The sequence below is a fragment of the Corvus kubaryi genome, unplaced genomic scaffold (assembly GCF_017639235.1).
Source record: "Corvus kubaryi isolate FWS band 111438036 unplaced genomic scaffold, C.kubaryi_AGA036_p1.0 37357, whole genome shotgun sequence".
Lineage (NCBI taxonomy): Eukaryota > Metazoa > Chordata > Aves > Passeriformes > Corvidae > Corvus > Corvus kubaryi.
In genome coordinates, this window is record NW_024581117.1 from 4175353 (window position 1) to 4186483 (window position 11131).

The 11131-nt window shown below is 38.3% G+C and overlaps 1 protein-coding gene across 4 annotated transcripts in view; it reads left to right on the forward strand.

Moving 5' to 3' along the window:
- Window positions 1-11012, forward strand: part of GOLM1 (golgi membrane protein 1) — a 35205-nt gene extending 24193 nt beyond the window's left edge. The window contains exons 6-10 of one of the 4 annotated variants that reach the window (XR_006016992.1): window positions 276-402; window positions 5379-5508; window positions 6721-7008; window positions 8188-8290; window positions 9108-9185. Coding sequence is in view for 3 of the 4 variants with exons in the window: in XM_042033706.1 (XP_041889640.1) it covers window positions 276-402; window positions 5379-5508; window positions 6721-7008; window positions 9108-9221; window positions 9544-9608 (724 nt within the window). In the remaining variant the exon portion in view is untranslated. The other 3 variants (XM_042033706.1, XM_042033708.1, XM_042033707.1) reach the window with 3 other exon arrangements.
- Window positions 11013-11131: the final 119 nt, after the last annotated feature.

The following is an 11131-nucleotide window of genomic DNA, read 5'->3' on the forward strand; positions in this document are numbered from 1 at the left end:
AACTGGACTTGACTGGTTAGCAAAGACACAGAGAAAATCATGTAGCTTGTTGAGCTGGTCAAACAAAAGTACTTTAAATTAATTTATTCTAATAGAACTTGCCTGCACTATGAATTTGTCCTTAGGACTTAGGTGAATGCCTCTTTTTTTCCTAGTGACTTCTAAAACCATAAAGAAAAAAATAGATATATGAAAAAAAGAATTAGGTAATTTTGCAAAAGTACATTTTAGAAGAGTGTGGATGAGAGTTAACGGTCTTGTTCATGTTTTTTCAGGTCACAGTGCATCAACCAGATGAAAGAATTAGAAGAACAATGTGAAGAAAGGATAGATGAGCTTACAAAAAAGAGTACTGGTGTACCACAAATCAAAGAAAAAAAAGACTTCACAGAAGACAGCCAGGTATGGTTTGGATAATTTCTTGAAAATGCTTTTCTGTGTAGTTCTTAAATGTTTCTTTACCTTTCTGTTATTTCCTACTAGCATTAGCCCATCTCATTAAGTTTTTCACTACTTCAGCATTTGTTGAGTGTTTCTGATCTATGGGAAATGAGGCAATTTCAAGGACAGAACAAGGAGATGTCCTGAAGGAGACTCCAAATCACTGTGTCTCTGAGATGGGCAGAATTTGAGAGGTGATGCTGAGAGTGGTGTGGGGTCCATTAAGGAATATTTACACGACTGAACTTTGGTAACGGCACCTTTTGACTTTGTTAAAGTACTTGGTTGCTTTGTGTGTTAAAGATGAGGATAAATTGTGAATCTCTTCAGAGAAGCAGCACACCCTGAATATTGCAGTCCAAGGTTCACCAGCTATGAATTTTCACAGAAATCCTTTATGTGAGCATTTTACTGTAGGAATTAAGGGATAATAAAGTGTCTGCACTGCTTGCTGTTGGATATTCTGAGACAAAGAACCACAAATTCATTGTACCTATTGAAGGCTCACTGGGGTAGGGCAGGCTTGGCAAATAGGGTGGCTGCATGTCAGCTGGCTTTTTCTCCTGGGGTGCAGAGGGTGGGAGAAAATCCCAAGAAACGGAAATTTCAGTTCATTCTGTTGTCTTGGCACGTGATTTATTGATGCTTCTTCATGGATGTGGGATTTGGTCAGGGATAGAATTTGACTGGTTAAGCTTGATATGGACAGCCCTGGAAAGATGCAATCAAGCTCTTGGATGAGAAAGCACTTGATTAATTTCTGTACCAAAATAACCCTTTCTTCAGGCTTACCAAAGAAACAGAGGTTTCAGAAGTTAGACTTTTTACATGTGACAGCAGTGGGGCCTTTTCCTCTAGCTGGGTGGCCAACTCTGATTACAAAGGCAGTGGGGATTTGGTGGAATATAGCCTTTTCTCTTTGTCTAGGAAAAGGCTAAATTTGATGACTTTAGAAGTGGAAAGGGTAAAGCATTGAGGAATGAATATTGGTTCTACAAAGAGCTGAAAAAGGATGTGAGAAAATGGCTAAAACCTCTGCCTGGAGATTCCCATAGGTAATGTTTCAGTCTGTGTCCAGTCCTTTATGTAGAAAGGGGAAAACAACTACTGAAGTGTGTGACCTTTTATCCTGGGAATGTGCATTGTGTGAGAGCTGCAATGTGAATGAAGCATTAGAAACTGGAAATGCTATCCAGTTATGCCTTAAAATAAAAGTTACAGCTCTTGTCAATAGTTTTTATAAACAGTATCAAATAAGTAGATAAAAAGTAACAATAAATATATCATTGTAAGTACATAAACCCCTCATCATTTGGAGATGATACATTAGTTTGTCAAATGCATCCTGTTTAAGAAATTTGATCTAGGGAAGACACTAATATAGAGGCGATCAACTTAATTTTTAATGTGGTTTTGCAGCAGATTTTAATTACAATTACTTGGACTAGATTCCTTTTCTTTGTTTATTTGTTTGTGTGTTTGTTGCATTTTTGTTTTTCTTTTAACATTTCCAGTTTGGAAGATAAATCATCTTAGGAGAGGAACCTGAGGAGTTTGACTGAAGCCTCTCTGCAGGACAATTTCAGTCTCCTGCAATAAGGTGCATAGCTGGAGGCAATTTTTACTCAAAGCAGATAATCTGTAAGGAAGGGCAGGTTTTCTCTTCTCCTTTTTATATGTAAATGGGATGATCTCAGATGAGCTAACTGATACTATATATTTATATATATATTCCTAAATAGTTTCTGGCTGCTTGTATTCCCTAGTATCTGTAGCAGTGTTTCTTTGGCCAAGCTGTAACTTCCTCAGTTGTTTGCTTGCCCAAGAATTTCATCTTTTTGCTTTTATAAAAGCATACTTAGTTATAGTTAGTGCAAGAGAACCCTGACAAAGTCTATGTATGTTTTTATCCAGTGTTTTAAGCTGGAATAATTCCTGATTGTAAGACGTATGTGCTTATGTAACAGAAAAGTCTGACTTAAAAAGAAAATGGAGTGTTGGTCGGTTAATAACTAAACAGCTTTACTTAGAGCTCTGTAATTTGAGGAATGATACTAAATATCAAGATATACTTCTTGGCTGAGGAAAACACAACATGTTCAATTACTATCTTTTTATCCAACTACTTCAACTTTAAAAAAAATCAGCATATACTCTTTGAATCTATTTGACATTAAAAATTACTAAGCTAGAAATTTAAGATAAGTAAAGGGCTTCTGCGTGTGTAATTAAGAGGTAATTTCTTGCCATTCTTGCAGAAGAATTCATGCCCAACATAAAGTGAAAAATGGTTTGATGTTCAGTTTCTGATTATTTCTACTGTAGAGAGTGATCTCAAGGAGCTGAATTATTTATAAAACAGAACCATTTTTAAATACAGCATTTTTATTTTACTGATTGAAGGAAGCTGGAGTTCTCCTGAATATCATTACTGCAATAACCAAGTATTCTGCAGTAACATTTGCTTATCAAGCTTTCATAAGAGTCAGTGCTAGATTAGTTGTTGATACTGGACTTCATGGTGTTGACACAAAAAGGTCTAGTTCTGCCTGGCTTTGATGGAAATGAAATGCTTTTCAAAACAGCCAAGTAATCGTGCTACAACTCTGCCTTCTTGGTGACTTAGCTACTTCTTTCTGCAGTCATTTTTCCAAATGACTGAATGAACATTTGACAACATAGTGTTTTACTGCCCTCCTTAGATAAATGGGAAGCTACAGTCTTAAAGACAATTGGTAACAGAAAACAATCCTGTCAGTTCTGAGACTTCCTATACCATAAGATTGCCCATTCATTTATATGGTACCAGATATAAAGAGGTTTGTATCTCCAAATGTGCACACGCTTGTTCCTTCTCTGCATAGTTTGCTTTTTTTTTCCTTTTTGTAAATGAAACAAAAATAAAAATGCAACAAAAAATCCCCATAGAACAAATGGTTTTGTAACATTCTGGGTTTTGTTCACCAAAACTGGTATGGAACAAAATGGGCTCCATGCATATTTCATGTTCAGTGTTTGCATGAATTCAATTGACATAGCTCTCTGCCAATTACAGAATTCATAACATCATTAAGGTCAGAAAAGACCTCTAAGATCATCAAGTCCAGCTGTTAACCCAGCACTGCTGTGTTCACCACTCAGCCATGTCTCCAAATGGCAAATTTTTGTGGCACACCTTTTGAAAACTTCCAGGAGTGGCGATTCCTCCACTTGGACCTGTTCCAATGCCTGACCACTCTTTTAGTGAAAAAAAAATTCCTAATATCCAATCTAAACCTCTTCTGGTGCAGCTTGGGGCTGTTTCCCATTGTCCTGTCTGTTGTTACCTGGGAGAAGCAGCTGACCTGCACCTCAATACCACTACCTCCTTTGGAGTAGTTGTAGAGAACAGTGATGGTAATGCAGCAAGATGACTGGGAGAGCTCTCTGGTTTCCAGTGACCATGGAAGTAAGCAGACATTTGTTTGGAGCAATCAACTGTAGCTTCTTTGTCCCACTGAAGTCACTGATGCAGGGCTGCCAGGCGGGTAATCCCAAGCAAGCCTCATATCAGAGCTTCTTGTTTTCTTTTTCTTCTCAAGTCTTTCTCTTTGATCATTCTCATAAATTCCTCTACAAAGAGCTCAGCTCTGCTCTTTCCCCACTGGCCCTGGCTTTGCACCCTCATTAAGTGTTTCTAAGATGACACTGGGGAAAGAATAACTCCATTTATCAGGGCAGGCAGGGTCTTGACTGCTTGAGCAATGACCATGAAGAGAAGAGCCTGGGTGCCACAAGGGGTACCATATGAGCCATGGGGCTATGTTAGGTGAAGCATGGCCACCCTATCTTTTCAAACCTCTTCTACCTCCACTCAACCGCAGAAACATGCTGTATCTGGAGAATCACCATTCGCTACAGGCAGCTCCAGATTCCCCTCCTAGAGGATGGGTGTTCTTAATGTCACCTGTCTGAAAGCCCCTGAGTACATCCCTCAGTTCACTGACGGTCTTTGATTTTCACTTGAAACTAATGGTGAATCCTAAGTTGAGTTCTGTGTCTCTCAAAAGGTCTAACACAAACCTACACCCCCAAATACTTAATTCATATAGCCTGGGAGTCATTTATGGGGAGGTGGTGACGTGGCATTCCTGAGCTCCCTGTTCCCCATGCTAGAGATGAGGGGATCCACTGAAGGAGACAGCACCAAGCACAGACTGCCAACCACTAGATCCAGAGATGGGGAGGAGATGGAAGGGGCCTCAAGTAGGCAAACATGCCAACACGGACACACAGGGAGGCCATGGCCACATGAGGGAGCCAATGCCAGTGTAAGTGAAAGTCATACATAGAATTTCAATTGCCAGTTTGGAAGATCTTCAAGATGGTGTACATCTTAGATTTAATATCTAAGTGGGTCAGATGCTTACAGCAGTCTAGCACCAGAATTTAATACATTCTTAAGCAAGCTGTGTCATGTTAAAAAGGTGTTATTGTCCAGTTGGTTAATTTTTGTTTTTCTTTTCTTAATCCTGCATTTAACATAGTTACAGACCAGTTCCATACAAGCCTTACTTAGTTGAAGTGTAATGGTGACCAAACTCAGTTTTCCTGCCCTGTAGACTATTAATAGTTAATGGCATCTGTTTATTTGCTCCGCTGACACAGTAGCAGAGCAATAGTGGATAAATGTGTGGTGTTACTGTTCCGTGACACTCCGAGAATAACCAAGACCAGTAATCTTGTCATTAGCTGCAGTTAAATAAGGTATGTTAAAATTCTGATGTGCCATGCTGTTATATAGAAGCATTACTGCATATTCAGAATTGTATGGTACTTCCATCACCAATAAAAATTTCAGTCCAAATATTTCCGAGGGTGTTACGATATTTTCCCACCTTTCCAAATCCAGGTGCAGTTATATAGACAGTGCTTATCTGCGTACATTCACTTTATAGGTTGATACTCAACTGCCAGCCTTGAAGGAAACAGAGTTCGAGCAGGCTGACTTGGAACAGCAGAAAACCAGTGAGGATGTTCCTAAAGCAGTACCTACAGTAAGAAAGACAGACCTGATGCAGGCTAAAGGTGAGATGGAAATCCCTGTCTCACTAACAACTGGTTAAGAATGGTTGTAATTTAATTGAACATTTAGAAACATTTTTGTACACAAGATTAAGATAAAAAAGTGACACCAAAAGTTTGAACATCAAGCTGAAAGAAAACTTGCTAGGATTTCTGTTGGTTCAGTTTTGTTGTAGTTGGCATGTTGCACATAAAGGAAAATGGAAATATTTACAGTTCTGGAATCATGTTCCTCGTTTAATATGAAGAAAATACCCAACTTTTGGAAGGAATAATTTTCAAGCATACTTAAAATTTGCTTTCTTAAAAAGTTTGACATATTCAGCCTGGTATCTCTCCTCCTTGTGGAATACCTGAAAGTTAGGCTTACAAGAAACACACATTCACATTTCCCATGTGTTGTCATTGAGCAAATTGCAAGTAAGGAAAATGATACATGCGTTTATATTAGTTAACCTAATGGTTCCTTTTGGCACTAAACTTCAGAAACTATTAATTTGAATGGATATATCCTTGTGTGTCAATCTTGCATAGTAGTGTTTGTGATACAAATTCAATTCTTAAATTTAATTATTCTTACATGCTATCTTAAATTACAGTGGTGTGAGCATGCAACTCTCATTTCAGAGATCTAGCAACTGAAGACAACGTCTACATATAGTTTATTTGCGAATTTTTTTTTTAATTAAAAGTGTAGATACATGGGGAAGAAAGAGATATGTTAATGTCAACTAAAAATTATAGCACTCCTGCACTTCCCTCTTCATGTTTAAAAATAAGAACAGACTTGGATATGTACAAATCTGCCTATGTGATGCTTTGTCCTGAGCTACTTTTGAACACCAAATCAATTTTATTGTTGGTAACAAGATGTAACACACAGAAACCTGATGCTTATATAGGACACTGCAATTTTATTTAAATTTCTCTGTTTCACTTGCACAATTTATTAACCACGTACCAAAATTTTAACGAGGTAGAAGCATGAATCTGTTGACAGTAAATAAAGTTCCCTTCTTTAGCTGTTCCCAGTAGGAAAAACATGAATTGTCTTCCTCTTGTCTCTGGAACTGATGTGACTGGAAGATATTCTTTCAGAGGAAAACCAAGAATTTAATGAGAAATATAAAGCATTATTTATTAAAAGTTTTTAACTTGTGCCACCACTGAAAGGCATTGGTTTTTTTCATTCAGAATCATTTTTGTTGTTTTCAGAAAGAACAGACAGCCTAACTGACGTCAGAAAACAGGAGCCTAAGGCAGAAGAGGAGCAGCTTTCTAGTCAGTTGAAAAAACCACAAGAGTCACTCGAGGCTGCTGCAGGTCACAAGGAGATGCTGCCTGAGTCAGAGAAGGAGCCAAATCCACCTGAGGATGAGAAACATGTAGCTGGGCAAGATACGTTACAGCTGGCAGCAGAGCAGGCTGCCAGTGAGGAAGTTGAGAGGGAACAGCTCCTAAATTTTGATGCTAAGCAGGATGACTTGCCCCCTGGGAAGGCTGGTTTGTAGCATGTCATGTATTGTTATAAACAGTAACAAAATGAAAAGTAAAGAAATGAAAGTGTGGAATAGGGCATGATTTCTGCAACAGTGGTGGAAGCTGGCCAGACTTAGTACAAGTTTTCATAAAGGTCAGTGTGATGTGGAAGGTGTCAGTCCCCAGCAATCACCTGCAGTTCATGAGTAAAGATGGAGGCTGCTGATTGTGCAACATGAAGCTGCCACGCTGAGTTCCTCTGCATCACCGTAACAACCCTACTGTCTCTCTATTAGCTCTACAGAGCATTTAGGGAAATTAGCCCCAAAACTTTTTGGTATTAGGGCTTTAAAAAAATATGATGCATCTAAAAAGGATGAGTGAGATGTTAACCATGCAAAGCACTGATGAGAAGAGAGTTACTTACACATGGATGTTTTGCAGTTAGTCTTTTTACATAAATATAGTATATAGTATAAATACATATTTATAAATATATTTATATATAAATAGCTATTCCTATTTCAAAATAAGCTACCATGAGTAAAACTCATAACTCAGACTTCAGGTATCTGAAGTTTATTATTGTGAGTCTTCAAGAACATGGAGCAGATATTGTAGAGGTGCCAGTTTCTGGCATCTATCAAGTGACCCTGAACTACACATCTCAACAGCACCAAGCAGCAGAGTATTGATGCTGTGTCTAAACCTGACCAATGTCTAGACATTCCTCTGTCTTGAGGGATTTGGTCTCAGTAGCCCAAAGTAATCAAAAGGAAGCCTTACGGCAGTCAGAGCAGGAATTGATGCCCACAAAAAAATGCTGTTTATGCTTTTCTAGTAAATACATCCTTAGAATTGTAAGTTATCAATGTTAACATTGCTAACTTGGCAGGGATAAGTAATCTCCTCTGCATTACTAAAGCAGTATTTTTCCAGCTGGTCCAAAAAGATGCTGGCCAGAGCAGGCTTTACCCCAAAGAGATGTAATTACAAGTTGCCTAAACTGTTTCAATTTTAACAGAAAAAATCAACCCACAATTAGTGCAAGGAAAATCTCTGCCATGCAGCCCATGAAAGGTCAGTTTCAAAGGTCTGCGTTTCTGTGAGCTGAAAAGACTAGGAGGATGTTCTTCAGGCTTTATTGTTATTTTTTATATTTTATATTTTTTATATTTTATATTGTTATATTTTACTGCACAGGTTCCTTGTAGCCAGAGGAGCTTAAGATAGAAAGACTTCTTCAGTATTCTCTGGGCATCCTCTTTTTCAAGAGAAGCTGCTTCTGAAATTTTCAGACCTTTAGGTCTGTAACTATAAAAATCTATCTGATGTGGTGGTCTGAATGACATAAGGCTTACAATTTTCAAGCCTGTTTCTTAGCCACTTACTAACTGGAAGGCTGAAGAATATTTAGAACAGAGGCTGTGATCCATCTTGAATGGGATTTGCTTACACCTCTCTGCTGTTACGATTTTTTCTGGTTGATTATTTGAAAAATAAGGATAGTAGTTTGGCAATCAGCAATGTTTCCATTCATGTTAACGAAATCTTATGATAGTCAATAAATGTTGCTTGAGAGGAGTTAATGACTGCGTGAAGAAAATCTCTTCTGGAGTAAAGTGCTTCCGTGACAACTTAGCACATCATAAAACACTGTACGCTATAGTCATAGCATTCCACTTGCTGGACAACCTAAAACAAGAAGGGGGGAAGCTGACGTGTTTTGGTGGTGGTGGTAATACATTTAAAAGCAACATCAGAACATCACAGTTGAGTTTTCAGCAATGGCTTCAGGTTTTGCTCTTCCTTAGGCTGTCCTTTAATGTATTCTGAAATTGTTTAATGCTCTTTCTTTATGTCCATCTGAGTGCTGGCTGATTTAGCTATGCTTTCCAAATCCCAAAAGATTCTGTATTTTATCTAGTTCTTTTAACAGGATTTACAGCCAAAGTTGCTCTGAAATGTAACACTTCAAAGGAAAAATAATATAAAAACCTACTCTGAACAGCAATTCATTCAGCAGCAAAGTAATTCTGTGGAAGATGTTTACAGTCACTCTTTCTGTGTGAAGATGACCTTATGGTATAGCATAAAACTGCTTCATTTTAATCTTCTTCCAGACAAACAGGAACAGGAAGCAGTGAACCAGGACAAGGATGCTGATTACAATTTAGATGTGAATGAAGCTGAATCAGAAACAGACAAGCAAGCAGCACTTGCAGGGATTGAAAATGGTAAAAAAGAAAAAACCCAGTTTTAAACCACATATCACATGCTGATATTAAGATCATATTTTGCATGGCATCCTGTAGCAAGCTATACTTAGCTAATTTGTTTTTTGAACTTTCCCTCATGTTTACAGTGTGACCTATTTTCTGTATAGCACCACTGAACCTACTCTTCAGTGGGAGGTATGGTACTTTACTGTACTACACAGTATTTAACAGTCCTTACAAAATTTCTCCTGTTGTTTTCTAGATAGAACAACTTTCTTTATGAAGAACTTCGGCCTCTTAAAGACTCTTCTGTACTTTTTTCTTTTTTTCCCCTTATTAGTTCAAAACCCTGAAGATACGAAGAACCACTTACCTGACCATGGTGAAGGACGACAGAAGTTGTGAACAAAGGAAGTTCATGATACAGCCTAGTTACCTCTTCATCTAAATGCAGCAATGATCTGAACAAAGTGATCTTAGAAGGTTTTGATTGTCTTCTAAAGGCTTGACTTAGGGCCCAAATGAAGTAGTATTTTCTTGTGAAGTTTCAGTACTGTTGCAGTGGGGAAAAAGGTAAATCTCTGGAGGCTTGTTTCAAAGCAGTTTGACCTCTGCAATGACTTTCTCCTTCCTATCAATTATAAAATTGAAATCAGGCAGCAATAAAGGTGGTAACTTTGAAGTTGCCTACCTTAGTCATACTACAGCATGTCATACTACAGTAACGGTACATGTGGATTGGTGGTAAATGAGGAGCAGTCCTCTGCCAAGGATGGATCTCTCCCCTGAGCAATGCACAGTAGAGAAATCCCCAGCTTAGTTTTAAGAACTTAAGAAGGAGCTATGTTACTGTAACAAAACATGGGAAGTATGGAAACCAGTCCATGCTGCAATCTACCCTTGTGCCTGTTCTAGCACCTTTTTACTGCAACACAAACTGAGAAAGTGCAACTGTAGTTCTCAGATACTGTGCAGAATGATGTATTTACCTGGGCCTTCTAAATTAAATTCCTAGATTACACTGTTAGGATGTGTTCTTCGTTTCGAAGTTTAAAAAAAAAAACCCAAAAGGATTCTGCCAATAGGAGCTTCTTATTAAGAGATTAGCCAGGAAGATTTTTCTGAAAGCGTTGTTGGACTCCACAAGGTCAGTACTACAGTTTGGTCCAGTTACCACTAACTTGCAGAAGTTTAGTGTAAAAATTCAAACTCATAAACTTTTCATGACAGAAGCCCTCTGAAATTGTGTGCTACAACTACCCCTTACCCCACCCAGCCACTATCTTCTGTGAAAAGGAAAAAGGAATGCAAATGCTTGCCTTGTACAACAGCAGTCTCAGCTGTTCAACATGACTAATCTTCTCTGCTGGACTTCCGAAGGAGGTAACCAGACTATGCATTTAGAAGACATGGCAGTGTCTCCCACAGATGAAACTTTAGTTGTTGTAAAGTCCTATGTTAATCACAATGTATCATCTTGTTAATGTTCTGCAGTCTTTACTGCAATTTGTTCAATGTAAATTAGAAACTAGTTTACTTGCAGTAAGATAGAAACACCCTCTACTTACAACTACGGCACCCTTAACTGCGGTCCAACCAGCATGTGTAGCCAGCTGGTTTGAAGAAATTTTTATATTTGCATCTGCTCCCAAGACCGACACCTGTGTTCGGAGCAGTCTTTGTGAGTACGAACCAACCTTTGTCGAGACTGCGCAACAGCAGACAGCTGTGACTAACTTGCCAATCAGCATTCCATTTAAGAAAAGACAGATTTGTTTTTGCTTTCCCTTAAAGCATTTCCCTTTTCAACTCCTTTTCTGGTGTGTCGTTCTTCAGTGTACTAGTTTACAGCTGCTGTACCTTAAGATATCGAAATACACAAGTGGAAGGCTGGTTCTTTTGTATATGAAAAGAGTACTAGTTGTCAT